Source organism: Festucalex cinctus, chromosome 6, assembly GCF_051991245.1.
Source record: "Festucalex cinctus isolate MCC-2025b chromosome 6, RoL_Fcin_1.0, whole genome shotgun sequence".
Taxonomy (NCBI): domain Eukaryota; kingdom Metazoa; phylum Chordata; class Actinopteri; order Syngnathiformes; family Syngnathidae; genus Festucalex; species Festucalex cinctus.
In genome coordinates, this window is record NC_135416.1 from 25,252,223 (window position 1) to 25,274,423 (window position 22,201).

General features: G+C 41.1%; 1 protein-coding gene across 1 annotated transcript in view; it reads left to right on the forward strand.

Annotated features, from left to right (window-relative positions):
- Positions 1-21,930, forward strand: part of LOC144020637 (protein AF-17-like) — a 29,340-nt gene extending 7,410 nt beyond the window's left edge. Inside the window, exons 5-20 of the mRNA XM_077524314.1 lie at positions 2,867-2,970; positions 4,891-4,984; positions 5,210-5,317; positions 5,437-5,526; positions 5,610-5,757; positions 5,830-6,612; positions 9,042-9,241; positions 9,482-9,590; positions 10,907-10,973; positions 11,128-11,276; positions 13,749-13,946; positions 15,052-15,128; positions 15,314-15,666; positions 15,755-15,845; positions 17,930-18,145; positions 19,146-21,930. Coding sequence (XP_077380440.1) covers positions 2,867-2,970; positions 4,891-4,984; positions 5,210-5,317; positions 5,437-5,526; positions 5,610-5,757; positions 5,830-6,612; positions 9,042-9,241; positions 9,482-9,590; positions 10,907-10,973; positions 11,128-11,276; positions 13,749-13,946; positions 15,052-15,128; positions 15,314-15,666; positions 15,755-15,845; positions 17,930-18,145; positions 19,146-19,181 — 2,823 coding nt within the window. The 3' untranslated portion in view covers positions 19,182-21,930. The remainder of the gene's footprint in view (positions 1-2,866; positions 2,971-4,890; positions 4,985-5,209; positions 5,318-5,436; positions 5,527-5,609; positions 5,758-5,829; positions 6,613-9,041; positions 9,242-9,481; positions 9,591-10,906; positions 10,974-11,127; positions 11,277-13,748; positions 13,947-15,051; positions 15,129-15,313; positions 15,667-15,754; positions 15,846-17,929; positions 18,146-19,145) is intronic.
- Positions 21,931-22,201: the final 271 nt, after the last annotated feature.

A 22,201-nucleotide genomic window follows, 5' to 3' on the forward strand; every position in this document is an offset into this window, starting at 1 on the left:
CTTTCGCTCGGCTTTTCTGCATTTGGATTTCAAAGTCATTATGTTGATAGCACACCTCCGAGGTGTTTTAGTTCGGGATGAAATGGTCTTAGTTTTAATAGGAGCAACAGCATCCAAAACATTTGAGATTTTTGAGATGAATTAATTAGTTGATTAGAAAATATTTTAGTCATAAATGGTAAAATAAAAAGGCTATTAAGATATTTTGGGGGGAAATCCTCCATACAGTATCTTTAAAGCTGATTGTTGGTTAAATTGAAGCACTTTTTTACGTGGCCTAAAAACATCCACTACTGCACAAATATTATTGTAAATAAATATTAAAAAGCTTGAAATTGTTAAAATGTTTTACATGTCATCCAAACTTACCTCACTGGTGCTTGAAGGGTGTCTTTGGGGGCCAGTGAACCGTAAGGTTAGTGAGCTTCCATTTCTCACCTCTATTGGGATTGATTGTCATAGAGAAGGACTTGAGACATGTGTACCGCAATCAGTATAGCATGTTAACATGACGAGAGCCTAAGTAAACAGCAGACATATGACTAGATACGACACGCCACTTTTTAAGCTATGTGACTATGGCGATGCAAAGGTAAAAGCTGTGCTTTCAGTTACCTCTTTGATGGGAACGTTTCCCCTGCCAACATAGCCGCTACAGAGGCACATCTGTTAAGTCAGATCTAATCTGTACTGTATATATGTCTGTGTATATCAGCGCAGACTTTGACGACTACTGTAAAAAGCAGCATTTGAGGGGACTAGACATTGTTTTCTGTTAAATACAAAATCGGGGTCCATTAAATCAAAGTTCTGTATACTGTATTTGCAAAAATGAATCTACGTGCATTCAATTCCTGATATTTTATGCCGCTTCCTTCTTTCTGCAACAAAACATGATAGAAATCAATTTAAACAAACCAAACCTACTGACATGTGTTTACATGTTTCAGACTTTCAATACAAGTAACAATTAGGTTGCACGGCTTGCTTCCACACAACAAGGAAATGGGGTATATGCCACGGAGGAGGCGGGACTTCGTACTTCTTGGTCACACACCTACGCTGTTTCTGGTTACTGCTGCGACATAATAGAAGGTGTCCCTGTTTTGATGTATTTATTAACCACTGGAACCTTTGTATAAAATCTGCCACATGAATGTAAATGTGTGATTTACCAAAGTGTTTTTGCCACTTTATTTACATAGTGTTGTGGTTGTAATTGATTTCAATTATTATTTCTGGTTTTGATCAGGTCATGTTCAATAAAACGTACATGATACAGGATTAATGTAACTGTATTGGATTCAATTATAAATGTAAATATTCACATTTATTTTTACTAATGCACCAAGTAAGAGAAAGAAGTTTCTACTATTTTGCAGAATTGGTACTTCTGGGAATGTCTTCCATGTAAAAGTAAAATTGGTACTGCATGAAATCCTTAACTGAATCAAAAATCAATGTGAATCGAATTGGGCCCTTCTGAACCGAATCAAAACGATTTTGGAAATCTAAATCAATACCCAGCCCTAGTTGTAGTTTTTGATAGCTGGTAAAGCATGTTCAGCATCCATCAAAATTAGCCCTTTAAAATAGTGCACTTTAAATACAAATCATATCTTTTCTGAACAGATGCTTGCACTGGCTCTGTGTTTGCATGTAAATGTACACATAGGACTGTTGGAGGGCTGGTTTCATATTACCATGTCAGCTATAGTAAATTGCATGCAGGTTTCTCCTGTCAGAGCCATTCAGCCATAGATTGCAGCCCGCATTCCTCAACAGCATTAGGATGGATATCGAAAACTTGAGAAGCCACTCTTCCTTTTACAGGGCTGCTAGGCTCTGTCTGCTGTCTCCTTCCGTTTCAAAGTTGATGTCCTTTGAGGGTAACATAACCCTGCTTTTACACAGCTTGTTCAAGTTGGGAATATTGAGCCATTATTAAGCCTCCCCACTTTTGTACTGAACACGCAGGGACCAAATGAGGGAGGTGAACGTTAAGCCGACACTGGAAGTATTCAAAGCACTGAATTAGCCACACAATGATATGGTCATTTTTATGACAATCTCACGGAATCTGTAATGTGTAAAATTGGCGAATGAGCGAAGTGGAGTTGTGCTGGGTGGAGCAAGAGGACAAAGGGGAAAACATAGGCTGAGGCTAAAAGGTAGAGAGCCTGCCGTTCCTTTGTTCTGCACCTGTTTCTCGGCCTCATTCATCCTACCAGTGTGCCCCACTCACTGTGAGCAAGACAGTGAGAGGTGTCGGTACCTGTGTATATGCGCTAAACACAGAAAGCACACATATCCGAAACGCACATTGAATAGCGTTTCAGTGTTTGATCACTCCTACTTGATCTCTTTGCATTATGATTAGTTGGCAATTTTCAACCAAGTGGATTCATAAAAGAAGAGAATGTCATTGCAACAGAAAAAAAGCAACTTTTTTAGGTGTTTGTATTAACCATGTACATTTGTCACAGCTTCGGCCAACAGTTTGATGAGACTAAGCAATACACAACAAACTAGAAAAGCTTTAGAAAGCCACATGTGCTCTACTGACAAGCATTCGTACTTGGAAGGGGCCTTTCAGCTTCTGTTTGACTGTTTTTTGTTTTTTTTAAGTACACTCACTCACACAAACACGCACACATACAAACATGGTCTCCCGGGTGGGGAAGTGAACCCATGCCGCCTGCATCAAAGGCAAGCGACGTGAACCACTCTGCCACCCAGAGCCCCTGTTTGGCTGCTTACCCCTATTAGCTCCGGTGTAATATATGCAAAATCCTGCACAGAGAAAATGTTTCTTCAATCAAGAATGTTTGAATGAATTGTCAAAGTCTTATCATCCTTTCCCCAGACATGTTACATCTGTGAGGACCATGGCAGAGAGAGCAAGGCAGCATGTGGAGCGTGCATGGCCTGTAACCGACAGGGCTGCAGACAGGCTTTCCATGTCACCTGGTAAGTGGTCATGAGCGTGTGTGCATGTGTGGCTTCAAGAAAGATTTTTCATTTTAATGTTCATGTTTATGCACACAGACGCCTCACATGATACCATGTCACAATGAGTGTCTTCAAAATGCTGTTACCCATACATTGCAGCAAATGTTTAGCATATTCCAATTCGCAATGGTTTAAAGATTAAAGATACATTGTGGAGTTTAAAACGTTAGTGGATGTGGAGGGTGACGTCATGCTCGTCCCTGTGGACATTTAGTGTTATGACACAGTTGGGATGGAAACTGAAAACTAAACAAAACAGTAGGCCGACGTCGAGCACAGCCCAAACTCCAGCTCAGACTCCAAGAGAACTGAGAAAGTTTTTTTGAGCGCACGCACATGAACGCTCACCATTCACAAGCTTGACACAAAGGCTGCAGTTACGCTATAGGCCAGAGGTAGCAGTCATGAAAAAAAAGTGACTTACGCCACAAAGCAACATTAACGTAGTTAGTAACGAAATGTAGCTAATGCTTTCTGGGAAAGGTGTGTTGATCTTCTACTGAGACCAATATCCTTGTTATGATCACTGCCACCCGTTTATCAAGAGATTATAAATAGAAAGAATGCAGCGATCAAAAGTGGATTTCATTTTTTTTCAACTGCTATGTCACAACCTTCTATTAACTCTTTCAAACCCAACAACGTATAAATACGTTTTTAATACTTTGTCCTTCACTCCCAAAAATTTATTTATACGTCTTTTTTGTTGTTGTTGTTGTTGTTTTTTTTTTTGCAAGAGCATGCAGAAGGCTTTGATAAAGCTTCTGACGTGAGGAGGTGGCTTAAAGCAATGTAGTTATTACAAAAAAAAAAAAAAACGACCAGCAGGTGGCAGCAGAGTATAAGAGATCAACCAGGGCCATGTTGCACCAAGCTCTTTTTGACAGTTTTCAATAGGAATGTGAATAATGATGAAACTTAGCAATATTCTAATGCTATATTGATGCAAAACGGAAACAGATACAACTATACTCCTTTTTTCCTGATGAAAGAAGAGACTCTAATCTTTCCTTTGGTAGGTTCCATGCTTTTATAGTAATAGAACACAATATTCTGTGGGCCTTGCACAATCTGTCAAAATCAAGTAAAACAGCCAGGAGCGAAGGGGGTTGCTTCAGTAAAAATGGCTGGGAGTGAATGAGTTAAATGTTGAAAACCGTCAGTCATCGTTGCTATACTTCCCTGAAATAGTGAGAAGTGATTTGGGCTTTTTTATAACGGCGTTCAGCACATATTGGGGAGCCCACAAATTGGATGGAGATACTTGTTGACACACCTTCTAGATGACAATTGTGAAAGGGAGGGTGGCAGCATTTTACTCGTGTTACCTGCCTTGCTTTGTCCATATCCTTTAATTTTTTGAACACATTTTGAATATTTAAGCAAATACTATATGCCTAACAGATGCATTGTGGCTGGGTGTACTTGTAGCAGCGTGCCAAGAGAGGGTCTCATCCTGCATAAATTCCCAAAGGATGAGAAAGTGGGGAATCTATGGACCTCTCAAGTGAAATTGACTCACACAAATTGGGATGAATCTAGCAAGGAGAGTGTAAATTAGAGAGTACATTTGAAAGATTCTGACTTGGAAGATGAAGTGTTTTGTCCATATTGCAGAACCGAAAATCGTGTTGCAAGAGTAGTTATTTACTGACTTCTCCAAAACAAATTGATAAAACTGAAAATAAAACCTAGTTTTGTTATCCTGATCAAAAATACAAATTTTGAGTGAAAAATGGTTCATCCTTTGAAAATGGTCCCTTTAATTACTTGTAAATACTGTATATGTTATGGGGAAATGTGTGTATGTCTTTTGTGTGGATTTAAACATAGCTGTCTGTCTCTTCACCTGTGTGGCCGACTGGATGATGTTTCTAGCGCTCAGATGGCAGGCCTGCTGTGTGAGGAGGAAGGCCCTGAAGCTGACAATGTCAAATATTGTGGCTACTGCAAACATCACTACAATAAAATGGTACGAGGTCCAGCCAGTGTTACTACCTCCACACTGTGTACACCAGCGCCCTTCAAACAACATACTGTATTAAAATAAGTAGCCATGTTATTCACATACTTTTAATATTCGCATCAAATATTGCAGTAGATAAAGTAGACATTTCAACAATTTTTGTGAAATATATGAAAAAAAAAAAAGACTGAACTGGGTGATGTTTTCTATTTCTTGTTTACTTATTTGCAGCAGAAGAAACGGCGTTCCAGTGAAAATGCAAGTAGTGCCTTCAGTCATTCCCGGGGGCGCTCTACCTCTCCATCACAGGACAAACACCACCACCACCGACAGAGGAAGGTCAACAGATGACTTTTTTTTTTTTTTTTTTTTTTTTTTTTTTTTTTTTTTAAATGTATTTAGTTATTTGATATCCAACTGGACAATTTTTATTTACTCATTCGTATATGTCATTTCAGAGTCACAAGGACAAGATTCGTCAGAAAGAGCGCCACAAGAAGGCCTTTGACAGCCAGGTCCCTTCAGTGATGTCTAGCAGTATAGACGTGGTATGGACAGCAGAATGACGAGAGAGTTGCTCGATACAGTACAATTAAAATTTCAAATCATTTTTGTATGTGTTTTGGGATAGCTCTCTTCCAGTCGCCACAGTTCCAAAGACAGTGAGGCAAAGTCCAAGAAGCTAATTTCGCACAGTCACGGTCACCACAGTAAGAAAACGGGAAGCACTGGCAAGAGCGGCTCCTCCTCTTCCTGTTCCTCGAGTCCATTCAATCCAGGTATTTCAGTAGCAGTTAAAATATTCAGGCATCGGGAAGCTTTCTTTAATCCGCTCTGTCTTGCTCGTGAAGGTGGAGCCCTGTCTTCCGCTCCAGATACCCATCAGTTCTCCTCCTCTTCCCGTCTGGAGCGTGACCACGAGCGAGGCGGCGGTGACCACAGCGGCGAGGACCGCAAAGAGCGTCACAGGAGGTCAGCCGTACAAGAGGCGGAAGAGGACGGCGATAAGGAGGAAGACAAAGATGAGGATGAGGAGGATCGCAATTATCACGAGCCGCCGGCGTTGACTCCGGCTGAGGGCCCTCTTGCTGGTTCACAGAGTCACGATCGGTCAGATGGAAACTCCAGTCCTTTTGAGAACAAGGTCACCATTTCAACTTTTGGGTCCATCATGCGCATCACCTCCACATCAGTGCTGGGTAGTAGCAGTAAGATCCGCAAGATCTCCTCTTCAGGAGACTACAAACCTTCCAAGTCTCTGTGCAAGTTGTCGCAGCTGAGCACACCACCTATCCTGGAAGAAGCAGAGCTGGAGGGCAAATTGACCCCGCCACCTCTGTCCCAAGAGAGAAGGCACCGCGGCAACAAAAAGAGCCGCCATGGTCCCGGCCGACCTCGGGGAAGCAAGAACCGAGAGAGGAAAGAAGACGCTCATCATCGTCATCATCATAACACCCCACCTCCTCCTCCTCCTCCTCCACCACCAGTCTTCACCTCCTCACTCTACCCGAGCCCGGTGTCGGTTCCACCCCTCGCTTTCCCCTCCTCACTGCCCACCACCACCTCGTCTTCATTCTCATCCTCCTCAGCAAGCAGTTTTTCCACAAGCCGTGGCAACTCGCTGCTTGGCTCGGGTGAGTGGGTGTGTGTGGTAGCCCTCAAGTTTCCTGTGTGTAGCAAAAAGTGCATGCACTTAAGCCTATTTGTTTGCAGCGTGACAGCAAATGCTAGGTGAATACCGCAATAGCAGTTTATCTAAAGAAAAAAAAAAAAAAACTTGTTCAGTCATATCAGTGTTAACTTGTTACAGATCTTTCTATGAGTAGGTCTTTTTGTGCTCAGAGTAACTAACAATATATTCTACATAGAAGTCTGTGCTCTGTATGACTGTTTTAAAAACTCAGGATCCAGGCTTAGACAAACATGATACAAAAAAATGTAAGAGCATAAACAAAAAGAAGTTTCAACTAAAAAGCATCATACAAGAGGAAACTTTCCCAATATTTCCACATTTGAGACAGATATCATGTAGGCCTGACTCTTATTTTCACAAGTACATTGAATGTCATTCTTAGTCATAAAACCAGCTTATAGCAGTTTATGGCCGTCCTCTCCAAAAGTATTGGAATGCTAAGGTCAATTCCTTTGCTTTTGTTGGATATTGAAGACATTTGTGTTTCAGACCATGAGGTTAGAATTATAGCTTTTTTTTTCTTGCTATATACATCTTGATGTTAAACAGCTCAAGACGGAGCACCTTGTGTTTGAAGCCAACCACTTTTGGAGCAAAAGTATTGGAAAGGACATTATTAAATTAACTTGAAGTAGGGGTTTCTCTCTTCAGTCTTCTCTTCGGGAGACAAAAATGCATGCTCTCCTGGGTTACGGTCCAGTGATTGTCTTGGCCTTCCACTTTCCGCCCCAATGAATTCCTTTGTTGCTTGCGTGTGTTTTGGTTCATTGTCTTGTTGCATGATGAAGCTTCTTCCAATTAGTTTGGATGCATTTTTATGTAAATTAACAGATAAAATGGTTTGTCCAATGTTTGACCTAAAAACTTGTGGCTTCAAACAAAAGGCAAGGCAAGGCAAGGCAAGTTTATTTGTATAGCACATTTCATACACAAGGCAACTCAATGTGCTTTACACAAGGAAAGACAACACATAAGCATCAAGAAACAGTAGTTAACATTCAGAGGAAGAAAAATAAATGAAAATAGGTTACAAAATTTATTAAAAAGAACATACAATAACAATCTTAAAACATTATTCAACAAACTTTAAAACATTTAACATAAGGATTTTTAAAATACGTAATAAAAAAACACTTAATTAAAGCTGTTTAAAAGTCCCTAATCAAAGGTATAAGAAAAAAAAAAAAGCAAAGTTTTTAACCTGGATTTAAAAGCATTTACACTCGGGGCTGACTTCACTTCTGTTGGCAGTCTATTCCATCTGTGTGCAGCATAATGGCTAAATGCAGCTTCACCATGTTTGCTTCGAACTCTGGGTTCCACTAGTTGGCCCAAGTCTGTAGATCTCAGAGCCCTGCTGGGTTTGTACTCAATCAGCATTTCTTGGATATATTCAGGACCCAAACCATTTAGTGATTTATAGACGAGTAGCAGAACTTTCAAATTGATTCTACAGCTGACTGGGAGCCAGTGTAAATCCTTAAGTACTGGAGTAATATGTTCTGATCTCTTTGTTATGGTCAGAATTCGAGCTGCAGCGTTTTGAATGAGCTGCAATTGTCTCATGTTCTTTTGAGAGAGTCCAGTTAGAAGACCGTTACAGTAATCGAGTCCGCTGGAGATAAAAGCATGGATAAGCTTCTCTTGGTCTGCTTGAAGCATGCAGTCTTTCAGTCTGGATATGTTTTTCAGCTGGTAAAAGGCTGTTTTAGTGATGAATTTGCTGAAGGTCAGGTCTGAGTCTATTAGTACCCCAAGATTTCGAACTTGGTCTTTAGTTTCTAAAGACAGTGACTCAAGCTGTTTTTTAACAGCAAAAAAAGTTGCTATGTCCTGAGTTGTTTTACACATCTGGATGTAAATACCATGAAATGAAAGTTGAAATTCTAAACTTTTATCTCATAGTCATCTTTTGATCTGAAACTCAAATGTCTTCAGTAAATAACCTAAAACGGAGGAATTGACCTTACCATTCCCAATACTTTTGGACTTGTCTGCAAGGTGTTGTTTATTTACACTTGCGCTAGATGACCCAAGGGCTATTTGATGTAGGATTTTAGAGCATCATTATAAATCCTAACCCCTTCTTTTGACTATTATTTGTCCACAAGTGTGCAGTATTTGTGCAACATGCTTTGACATTTTTACTCCAGCTACAGTATACTGTATGTGCATACTTGCATGTTTGCTTGTAGAACAACGCATTTAGCAAAATATCTGTCTGTGATGTCTGACCTGTTTGACCTCTTTACAGACTCTGATATAGTTATATAATGTCAAATCTGGAAAATGTAGATGTTTATCTTTTCTGGCTCTGCAAACACATACAGCATATTTTTTTTCAATAATCCTTGTGTCTTTCGCACTCAGGTATCTATTCCAGCCTTAAAAACCCTCTCTCACTGGGCGGGGGCATCTGCAGCACCTCTGTCTCTATGGGTGGAGGGGTGTGCAGCACCTCCTTGTCCCTGGCTGGGGGCATGTGTAGCACCTCTCTGTCATCAGGACTCCTCCCATCCCACACCCTCTCACTCTCTCTCCCATCAAGCAACGTCATTTCAAACCCACAGGTATTTACAGTGCATTCATCCATAAATGTTTATTGTTATCATTACCGGTCATTGGAGACATTTTTTTTTAAATGGTGCAGTGTCAAGTGATTTGGAGTTATTCAACCTCTTTTGACAAACAGTGCTGCTTTTTCGAATATGTCAGCATTTATGATGCATTCTTTACCCTTAATATGTAACTGCAGACTTTGCATTTCCATACTTATTCCCCGTATTCCTTTTCAAAATGAACTCCTGTAGGTGCATTCAAGTTCGAGCAATTCCTACAATGCGACTTCCACGCAACCTTTCATCACTGGTCTCTCCACACTGCCACCACTACTGAGTCAAGCCCCAACCTCATTACCAGGTATGAGGCAGAGTACGGTTACCACTTATTTTGATACACTCTTTCATGACACAAACAGAAAATGTGTGCACTCCCCTCCCATTAATTTCTGAACACTGTCTACGTTCTAAACCAATCAAACTCTTTCCATTTATACTGCTTGATGCACTGTGGTCCACAACAACATTTTTGGGGCACTGTGAGTAACCGAATGGTACATTTGAACAACGCTCTGAGGGGCATATTCACTAAGAATACGCTGCATCCGGTAATAGCGTGAAATATTGCACCACAACTGCACCCGCAGTCTGCGCCCAGTTACCCACCTATTCACTGAGGATATTGCTTTAATCATATACCGGCGCAAACACGCCCACAAAACTGACAGCTTGGAGCAAATTTGCACCTGATTTACCACACATGGCAATGGATTTGCGCCAAAAACATGGTTGTTATAGTAACAGTTACGAGAAAGATGACATTATCAGAAAGCAAGGTTGGACCGAGAGTAAGCGTTTAGAGCGCCATTAAGCTGTACAGAGCATAGAGAACGACAATGGCGTCATTCATTCATAAAGTACAAATTATTGGTGCGATCGTTTTTAAAAAATATATTTTCAGAGGTTGGCGTGGGCGTACAGTATGCATCTGGCACGTAAGAATGATCGTAAAATGCCTCCCCGTCATTGCCGATCAGCCCGGGTTATGTTGTGTGTCCTAAACAAACAATGAGAAATGTCCCCTTCCCTCTCTCTCTTCTCTCCTCTCTGCGTGAACAGCCAGAGAGCGACGGTGCACTGTGGCATTCACGGCTGTCATGATCCCGGGATCGAGTTTGCGGCATGTTTTCCAAAAACGTTATTTGCGTAATTTCTGTATCAATGAGTCTCATTTGCATAGAGGTGGGCATATTTTGCATCAAATTACCTCATTTACATACGCACAAATAACACCGGCGCACCGTGGCGCAATCTGGTTGGCTTCGCACTTAATGACAGATAAACCCATCAGCGCGTGTTTAGTCAATTAGCTGCTCCCGGATTGTGCAATTTTTACTGGTTGCGGCCGTGCAAAGGCGACACAAAGCTTTTGTGAATATGCCCCCGAGTTTCTAAAAATTCAGAGTTAAGAAGTGCGCAATCGGAACATACAAGTATTTCCAAACACACCCACGATTAGGGAAAAAGGATTTTGGCGTGAGTCCATGCTTCACTGTTGTTGGTCTCATTTTTTGTCAAAACTCCCCCCAAAAAACATGATTTATACTCCAGAACGATTTCCAGTGTAGTCCAAAAAATCCAGTACTATAAATGTTGATGTCTTGTTCCTTTTCGTAGAGTCAGACCTTGATGACTGTCGCTTCCCATGTCAGGGAAACTCGCCAAGGGAAAGTCTTTCCTCACAGTATGTCTTTTGTTTTTACCTAAGTATTTTCTCCACAAAAATTGTGTTCAAATGATTAGTGAAATAATATGTGTAAACAGGAAATTAGCAGTAGATGAACAACCCAAGTAGCAAATGAAACACTTCACCTTGTGGCTCTCTCCGTCACACACAGGTCTCCTATGAGCTCCCTTCCTCTTCTTTTTGACCAGAGAGATGGTTTAAGTGCAGGAGTTCAAGCATGTCCTGAGAACATCCCACAGGCAAGCTCCCACATTGAGCTCTTGTTGGAGAAACATAGCAACGGGGAGATTGGCGTCAACAGTGAGTAAGCTCTTTCCTTGTCTCTTGTTCAGTTAGGTGTGACCTAGTGCCTGTGCAAATTCTTAATTAGAAGAAAAAGTTTATTTTCAAAAGGGTTGAAAACACCTCAATAATCCATTTACAATTCAGGCTTTGCTATAGCCTCGCGGGCGAAACCTTGGATTTCACATCTGGCCCTCATAAACTCACCTTACTGAATTTTAGTTTTTCATGTGAAAAACAAAACATACAAACGACTCACTGTGAGTTGAATTTCCACTTCCATCCATCCATCCATCCATCCATTTTCTTAACCGCTTATTCCACACAAGGGTCGCGGGGGGTGCTGGATTGCTGAATTTCCACTTGAGGGATTATAATGAGTACAGTAAAATGTTAAAAATTCAAAATTTATTCCAATACTTTTGCTCACTTGACTAAAAATGTGGTGTTACAGCACTATTTCCAAAGTTGTGTATCCAATCCAAAATACCATCTTGTCACATATTCATCTTTTGACATCAAGCCTAAATGCTTTCAGTCTACAGCAAAAATAGGAATTGGCCTCACTGCTCAAATATTAAAGTGATACTTCACTTATTTAGCCCATTATAGCAATAAAAAGTTGATATTTTGTCTATAATTAATTTGATACTTTAATTATTTTTCACACACAATTAGTACCTTTAAAAACGCATTTTGTAACTTGTTGTCGACTGAAAATGACATCACAAGGGCTCAGGTAACCAATCACAGCTCACCTGTTTTCCAGGTTTGGAGCTCACCTGTTTTCCAGGCTTGGTCATGTGACATTCACAAGCTGAGCTGTGATTGGTTACCTGAGCCCTTGTGATGTCATTTTCAGTCAACAGCAAGTTACAAAATGTGTTTTTAAAGGTACTAATTGTACATGAAAAATAATGAAAATATCAAATTTATTATAGGCAAAATATTCATGTTTGACTGACAAAAATGGCTAAATAAGTAAAGTATCCCTTTAATAGTTATGTATGTTCCTCTCTTCTGTAAAAGTGTCTCTGCAATTAGTCAGCACATTTTTATTACGCACCATACATATATAACATTTTTAACTAATTCATCACACAATTTTATGTACTTAATCACAGTTTGACTACTATTTTCTACTAAGTTTGTAGCACATATTGGCTTGATTAAAATCTTGGAATGAATGTAAAATCATTCAATAGAAAGTATATTTAGATTGAAATAATGTTCTAATAGATTTCTTGCATACAATTCCTGATTGATGAACAATTGTTGAGCAAAACGATCAAAAGACTCAGCTTGACAGGAATTTTACTTATCTTCTTCTCATAGAAACAATACTCAAAACTAAGTTCTCGCTTACAGGTTTAGTTCTACCCAAGAGAACTATACTTAGTCAAGCAGCATTGGTTTGCGAGGTTGCTCTGAGATGATCTGCCAAAGGCATACAACTAATATGCTATTGGAATTTGGCTCAGCAAAGTGCACAAATTACTTAAGAATTCTCCAACAAGCATCAAGCAAGTAAAACTACCTAGAGTTCGTGTTTATCCATCTTCCTGTCAGTGGCAACTCCATGTTTCATGGCACCTGTGAGCAAAACTGAGTTAACTGATTTTTTTTTTTAACGCTTTAAAAAAATAAAATTAATCACCAGAGAGAGAGAGAGAGAGAGAGAGAGAGAGAGAGAGAGAGAGAGAGAGAGAGAGAGAGAGAGAGAGAGAGAGAGAGAGAGAGAGAGAGAGAGAGAGAGAGAGAGAGAGAGAGAGAGAGAGAGAGAGAGAGACCCCCCCTTACTGTTTTTTTTATTTCCAATTGTTTCTGGAGCCTATCTCAACTGGTTATGGGCAGCAGGCGGGGTACACCCTGAACTGGTTGCCAGCCAATCGCAGGGCACACAGAGACGAACAACCATCCACACTCACAAGCACACCTAGAGACAATTCGGAGCACCCAATTAACCTGCCAAGCATGTCGGAATGTGGGAGGAAACCGGAGTACCCGGAGAAGACCCACGCAGGCACGGGGAGGACATGCAAACTCCACCCAGGAAGGCCGGAGCCTGGACTCGAACGAGAGTCCTCAGTACTGAGAGGCGGACGTGCTAACCAGTCATGCACCGTGCCGCCCTCTTTCCAATATTTGTATATTGTATTTAATTGGACTAGAGGCGCAAGGATTAATTGAATTGACAACTAATTGATTATCAAATTATCAATTGTTGGATACCTTTTTAATTTAAAATGTCCAAATATTCAGAATTTCAGCTTCTGAACAGTAAATATTCTCCAATTTATGTAATCTTCCATGAAAGTAGACTGGTTTGCACTAGGACCACATTTTTTGTTGATAATCAATTGCTAATTAAAATAATTTAGTTTAGTTTCAGTCAACCTTGTCTCACACTCAAACCGCTTACTCCGTTTAGTGTCACATAATGTCAGAAGCATTTCTCAGTGCTCTGACTTGTTTTCTGTCTCTTGTCAGTTGTAGACATGCTTCAGTCACTTCACTCCCTGCAGCAGGAGAACCAGCGGCTCCAGGACCAGATTCTCAGTCTTACCGCCAAAAGGGAACGACTGCAGTTGCTCAACACCGAGCTGGCTGTACCTTTCCCTCATGCTCATTCTGTCCAAGGCTCTTTGCACGCCGCGGCTCGGATCAACTTCCTGTCCTCAAGTCAAGGTCAGATTTGTCATGTCTGTGTTTTTCTAGCTTTAACATGACACATTATTATGCAGGTGAGGTGTAGATCACCTGCTCTTCATGTGCGCATTTCTTGCTTCGTTCTCCCCCTGCATCATGTGCATGGTACATTTTTAAACACGCATGCACGATTGACTTGTTTTAGTTTTATGAAATTGTCTTTGGCTCTGTGCAGAGTGGTATTTCTGTGCATGCGTGGGTGTTTTCCCCCCAAGTACTGTGGCTTCTTCCCGCTTTCCAGAAACATGCATGCTAATACCCCACATTGTCCATAAGTGTGAATGAGAGGGGGAAAAGCTGCCTGCCCTGCAACTGGCTGGCGACCAGTCCAGGGTCTCCCCCGCCTCTTACCCAAAGACAACTGGGATAGGCTCCAGCTCACCTTTAAAGGAATACAAGACTTGTGAAAAACTAACCAGCTGTTCTGTGAAATGGTTAACACATTCAGCCGACCGCCTCATCGCGAGTCGAAGTTGGGGCACGTCTGCAAGTTGCGTGTGAGAGAGGCTCAAATTACCAGTTAAGTCACCATTGACATTATTCACTCTGGAAATGTAAGTTGTGGACGGTCCCCAACCTGGACGGTAAACATCTGGGTGACTTTTACCCTAACAGGTCATGCTACATGTATGCTAAGCACGTTTTAGCCCACATTAGGAGGCCACCCCCACCTGCCTCATTCTCACACGGAATTACATGAAACCGGACGTGCTGAGGTTTTTACTCTGAACAGAATTGGCGCAGTATTTGGGATAGAGACGGCCTTTTTCTTGCCCATTACGTCAGCAAACTCCCATTCAAGTGAACAACGGCAGCTGTCGTTTACGCACAGGATACATCACCACGGTCACGTGACCAGAATAATGGCGTTCACCCCACGGTATATTCTTATTTTGATACTTAATCGGTTTAAAAGAAAATTCAGGGAATAAGATGCCCGAGATATTTGCATTTATTATTTATACACAATGCCTAATCCAAAACTGGAAAAGGAGTTATAAGTCTTGTATCGCTTTAACTTATGAGGACAAGCGGTATAGAAAATGGATGAAACGGCCTTTGACTGTGCCTCTCTTTTTCTCAGACCCTCTAATCACCAATAAGAGTCCCCTGTCGAAGAGCAGTTTCCTTAATGACACTTCCTTTGTTACCTCCTCTGAGGTGAGAACCTGTCCTCCTCTCCAAATATATTAACAAATGCAGTCTTTGGCTTTTCCTGCTTGGATGTTCATGATGAGGGCGGTGGATGCTTCCAGCCTCTGCACTGAAATGCACGTCAACATAAACACCAAAAGCAAGCTTAGATCGAAAAAAGCTGAATTGACTTTCCGTTTCTATCTTACCAGGATCTCCACTCTGGTAGTCCGTCCCGCAGTAGCTCTTCCCTCTCCTTCCAGAGTACTCCTCCTCCTCAACAAAGCCCCGCCTCCTTGAGTCAATCCGTGATGAATGGGCGAGGTTCAGGTGACAGTTCGGGGCAAATCAGTCAGGCCGGCACTTCCACTCAGCCTGCGGCGGGCGGCCTACTCGCATCTCATGCTGGAAGTCCTCAGCTGATGAATGGCGGTTTGAACGGCGTCATCCATTCTCCTGTCCAGAGCGCCTCCCAGTCCACGCTCGCTGCTCTGCGGCCCCAGCCACCTCCGCTCAACCCCCAGACAATGGCACAGAGCTTTCAGCTTCCCAAGAGTGTGAGCCCGTACGTAACCAAAATTGCTGCAAAGACTGCCCACTTATTATAATCAAACTTTGAATCAGTTGGTTTCCTTTTATTGTCCACCTTTCAGGTCTTCTCTCCTCTCAGAGCAGCAGAAACAGATCATTCTGGAACAGCAGCAGCAACTCCAGCAATTCCTCACATCGCAGAACTTCACTCCTGTAATGTTTGATTTTAAAATTACCAAGCAAATTACACATTTTACTTATGGTCACATAGTAATTCCATTCCAGGTTATGAATAGGCATGGGTCAATTACCAGTTTGGCTGTTTACCAGCGTTTGAAAAAGTCAAGGTTTCAATAACTGCTAAAATGACCTTTTTCATTTTGAGGGGACTTTTATATTAAGCAAGGCACATCCAACTGCAGTATGATTGGCTGCTTGCAGGGATGAAACGTCTCAAACTAAATGAGCTGCCTATTTGAAGTTCATAACGAGAGGCCAACCTCTTGTTTTCACCTTTGGGAGTAGAGCAGAGAGGGGAGGGATGAGAAGTTACACACATCCCACAGAGTGAAGGGAGGGAGTCGAAAGATTCACTGCTAAATAACTCCGGCATTCACAGATGCTTTTTTTTGTTGATATGTTGCTAAATGTAATTTGTCCTTAAAGGCACAGTCTTCCGTTTTCACTCAGGAAAATGTCACTCCCGCAGCAACTTGACAGCATGCACGGATTTTTTTTTTCACTCACTCACGCTTACATGTGTGAGTGAGTGAGCGAGTGAGTGAGTGAGTGAGTGAGTGAGTGAGCGAGCGAGTGAGTGAGTGAAAAATAAAATCTGTGCGTGCTGTCAAGTTGTCGCGGGAGTGACGTCATGAAACCGACAAATTCGCCCGGCCCCGTCTGCAACACAACCCCCCCCCCCCCCCCCCACCACCACCACCACACACACACACACACACACACACGCACACACACACACACACACACACAGACACACGCACACCGCTCTGCGATTGGCTGGAGAAGGGGTAATCAACTGTCTGTCTGCAGAAACGTCCCGCTGTTGACAAAATAAAAAAAAATTCTAAATATAGGCTGGGGGGTGGGGGTTTAGGAATAAATCACCACCACACATTAACAGAAGCCCAGAGGTGAAGACTGAGAAGGAGTTTGTGGGTGTACATCCTGTATTTATATAGTGCATTTTCCTGACTGAAGACAGAAGACCGTGCCTTTAAAAATAAATGAATACATAAATAATGGTTCCTGCGGGTGTTGGGATGGGTACCGTGCCTTGATACTAAACTAGCGTAAGGCGGAATATTGATAAGCTCCATGGTCCACCTTTTAACGGCTCTCTTAACAGTCTCGAAGAAATTACTCGCATTATTTTTTTTCTTTCAAATTCAAATCTTGATTTCACAGGGAAAATGCAGTCAAACATAGTTACAAAGTTGCAGCTGATGTGATGATACATATAGAAGTTATAGCTAGAGCTAATTCTCAACTCCAGTCCCCAGTTGGGCACTTCCACAACATTACAGTACAATATCAAATGTGAAATATACTTTACATAAATTAAAATGGCCTTCAAAAACACACATTTCAAAATTAATAGTCCAATGTTACATTTACAGTATATGACAGAAGACCTACACTAAGTTGCAACATTACAAGACAAGATAATGAATATTATTATATGGCCATTGTGCCATCCCTGTAGTTCTCATTTTGATGTGTGGGTTCGGGATTGGTGTAACAGTGGTGACTCTTGCGCCATCCCACCCCCACCTACTGGGGTTTCAAAGCCGTGCTTTCCACCGCGTCACCGGCCGCCAAGTCACCAGCTCTCACGAGCGAATTTTGACTAACGTACAGTCACGCTGCTCTAGCTGGCATCCTTGACATTGAGTTAGATCTGTTTACACATTTCCACCTCCATTATTCTCAGTCTTCTTTTCTAATAGCCACTTCATTTTACTATTGGGTCACATTTCAAATGCAAATCACTTTCTGACTCCACAGCATCTGTTGGCTTTCTAAGTGGAAGACGACACCACAGCGCTGAGGGTGTGAGTCATGCAAGCATGTGTGGGGGACTTTTTCGAGCAGTCAGCTTCTTGGTAGAAGCTTCCATTCCCTGTGACACAATTTAGCACACAAAAAAGCTGTGACATAATGGCTACTGGAAGTTTGCATGGCATCTCCGAGTGACTTTGAGGAGCCTGGAGGAATTGTCATTGTGTCAGTTGTTGATGAACTCAAACTTTCCCTATTATGACCATCTGTGTCGTTAGGAGCAGAGGGCGGTAGTTTGCCAGATGCTTCAGCAGCAGCAGCAGAGGCAGAGGGAGCTGCAGCGCCTCACACTGGCAGGAGCCCTCACGTCCACGCCAAACTCCCCCATATTGGCCCAGTCTCCCGGCCTGCTGTCCTCAGTGAGTGCCAGCCCCCTGCAGGACAACCAGGGAGGGAACCTCTTCGGCAGACCCGAGGGCGCTCTACACAAGCCTGTGAGTCTTCAGTCATCATCGCTTATTCACGCATCATGAGGTGTTTTAAAGTGGAAGTCAACCTAAAACATACCTTGACAATATGTGACCTTACTAGTCGAAACATGACATTCGGATTAATATTTCCAGCTGTTTTTATCCATCTCAGAGAGCGGCCATTTTGCCACTTGCTGTCGACTGAAGATGACATCACAGTTGCTCAGGGCTCAGGCAACAACCAATCACACCTCACCTGTTTTCTGAAGCTGCGCTGTGATTGGTTGTTACCTGAGCAACATTGATGTCAAGCCATTTTCAGCAATAAAAAGTTAATATTTTGTCCAGAATTAATTTGATAACTACATTATTATTGTACAATTAATACTTTTAAAAAATGATGTTCCCACTTGCCGACAACAGAAGATATCACCTGTGCTGAGGAAATAGGTAACGACCAATCATGGCTCACGTGTTTTCTGGATTTGGTCAGCAAACTGAGGCATGATTGGTTGCTACCTACTTCCTCAGCACAGGTGATGTCATCTTAAGTCGACAGCAAGTGGAAAAAATTGTTTTTCAAATGTATTAATTGTACATGAAAAATAATGAAATTAACAAATTAATTCTGGACAAAATTTCAGCTTTTTACTATTGAAAATGGCTCAATAAGTCAAATATCCCTTTAACTCAGGGGTGGGCAAACCAGGTCCTCGAGGGCCAGAGTCCTGCAGGTTTTCGACATTTCCCTTCGCCAACACATCTAGCAAGATCTGCATAAGCTTGGTAACAATCCTTTTCATTGGAATCAGCTGTGTTAGAGGAGGGAAACCTCTAAAACCTGCAGGACTCTGGCCCTCGAGGACCGGAATTGCCCACCCCTGCACAACTCATATTCCACTAATGCAATATTAACCATAATATCATATTTAGACTAATGGGGCTGCAAAGTACAAAAAAAAGTTTTTTTTTTAAAAAGTTGATTTTTTATTTATTTATTTTTTTTCACCTGTCATTTTTTCAGGCTGCAGGAGAGAAGGGCGGAGACAAGAATGGATAAAATCCCCGATATGACAACATCTCAAATGATGATATTAATCATAAGTCCCTGATGAACAACTGAGGTCAACTCTTATGACATGAGGATGTCATTTCTACTTAATGAATGTACCACAGGATGGACATGAGGGTGAGGATTTTGTGTGTGGAAGTTGTTTTATCAGAGCTTCTTTCATGTTTTTTATACAGGCAGCTTTTCAGAGATCACGATTACAGTGGTGTCTTCTTAAATTGCACTAATTTTGTTAGCTAGGCCAAAGGGCCTGCTTCTGTGGACAGTCCTTACCCGTCCTGACAGGTGTGGTCTAGGTTTTTGGTTTGAAGTAGAAACTCCAGCACTGACCCTTGATGAATCCTTTCCATACATTTTCCATGTTGGGAATTAGTGACTGAATTTTATCCACGTCAGCCACCTCACACATTTGTCTTCCCGTAAAGTAAATGTTGTCTTCCCTTTGTGTCCACCGCACCCACGTTTCTTCCAGGCACTTGCTTTATGCTTACAACTCCAAGTTGAATTTTGTTTGATTTCCTACCATGCGAGTGACTTGCTGTGGCAATTCCTGACGGGACAAGCCAAACGTCGCATCAATAATGACAACATGTGGCATTCAATCTTAAGCTCGTTATTACCTCAAAATTTTCTGCCATCTTTTTCTACGTTAATGTGTGGCTTCCATTTTGTGCTAACTCCTTTTACTACTTATAGTGGATATAAATAGCCTCCGAAAATCTCGTCATTAACCTTGTTGAAGTTTTTACTGATGTCTAAATATCCAAAATAGCGTATTGTTCCTCCTTGAAACTGGCATTAGTGCATCTGTTCAAAACCAGAGGAGTTTATAATATCTTTCTAGTTGCTGTCGAGATTAAGAGGATGAAACCAAACATTTGGAAGTTGTTTGTGAAAATTTCTTTTCCCTGAATAAGTTTGCACTTTGCATGTTGGTAGTTTATTGAGTCATCTTTTTTAAGGTAATTTGACACTCAGTTTTCTATACAATATATATTTCTGTTCAGCATATTCTGGTAATGTCTGCTAACTAGCTGTTCTTTTAGCAATACTGGACAGATAATGCCTTAATGATGTTAAAATATATAGTGAAAAAGTTGAGCCCACAGGCTCAATCTCTCTCTGTGGTAGTCTTCATTATTGCTATTATTATTATTATTATTATTATTAGGGATACATGGTACTCATCCTAAATCCATGTACCTGTATACATTTTATAAGTAACCAATTGCATCAAATTAAATTTGTGAATAACCTGATAGTGATAACTATAGTGTTTTTTTTGTACTGTAATTTTTGCATACAGATACAATACTCTTTAGTTGTTTGTGCTTCAGAGATGTGAGAGGAAAGTACTCAAAGGAAATCTTACTATGAAGGCCGCACAGTGTGTCCTAGCCAAGGATGTAAACTATCATGAAAATGCTGTCACAATATTGTATTATTTGTAGTATGACCTGCTCTGAAGATGGTGAAATAAGATGCAGTGGACCCTTATTGGCTACTGGCACTCCCATTCGTGGCAATGGCAATGGAAATCTGCTTTCCCTGTTACATGTTGCCATGTGTGCTTACATTCTGTAGCTCACAATTATTATTATTTTTTACCATTAAGGAAGGGATTTTTATTCTTGTGTGTGTGTTTTGTCTTTTTTTTCTGTAGCAATATTGTGGTCTGGTTTTCTCACCTCTTCAATTTTGAATATCGTCTGCCCCATGTAACATCTGGAGTGCTAGTTAGTGTTGTCTGTAGATGTCAAAAAACAACGTAAAACAGCTCACTAGGAGGTGATTAAATACTGTAGCAATGACAGAACGGGAATGTTTATGTTGATTTTAAAAAAGCATGAGCCAACATTTCAACATTGGAAGTGTGACGTCTGCAATTTACCAAGTACAATATGTCCCGAGAAGACATTGTCCACGGAAGGGAGCGGTGCAAACGTTTTGTTGTTTTCATTCCCATGTTGCACTGGGGCACTGTAAGCCCAATTTTAAACTATGTTTGTTTGATTAAGAGTTGTACATTTCTTTTGTGTAAGACACATGTACTTTAAAGCTTTGAAGTTGGGGTAACCAAGATGTTCTGAATGTCGTACTGTGTATCTTCAGTGTAACAACATTCGAACATCCATCTCACAATGAGGTTTAATGGAGAGCAAGTTACATACTTGTTGGAATCAGAATTGCATAAGATGCAATGGTTTCTCAAATATGTTAATATCGCTGCCGTCGGGCTGATACCTCCTAGTTAGCCACAGTTTGCTAAATGTCAAATTTTTTTTCACAAATCAATCCTATTGGTCAGTCCACACTTGTGGGTGTTATTTTCTACCAAGTATAACCAATCTAAAGTGTTAAAATTGGCTTGCGCTCTATGATGATGAAATGTTAATGGTTGAACAAACGTTTTTGTGGTCTCTTCAAAAGTGATGATTTAGGAGGAACAAGGATTCTGCCCCATGCCAGCGATATACTATTAAGTTATAACTATGCATGATTTTAAATGCATTGTTCCCCGGTAAAGAAAAAATGAATTAAATGAGCACCTAATTTTAATGACAAGACTTGTCATTGTACAGTGTAATTGCCTGTAGGAAGTGATCAAAAAATTAATTTGACAATATTCAGATTAAATCCCTGTAAAGTATTTTGATACTTGTGTGTAAAATTAAAACGATGGATGAATACGGTCTTTGTTCGCCCCCCAATAAATGTATTTTGATTATTTGTTTTACATGTTCTCTTCAATCAGTTCTCTGTTGCATGGAAAAATATTTTTGGAATGAATTTGTATGTATGCTCTTCTGGCACAATCTATTAAAATCATGTGCTTATCACTTGAACACATACACGTAGTAGCTTCGCACCTGGTACAGTACTAAAGTAACGAGTTTGAGTACATTTGCTCCGTCTGCCTGCTCGCAAACGGACTCGAACAGAACTATACACTGTGTATAGTTCTGTTCCAATAATACATATCACCAAGCATATGACAATAGATTTTT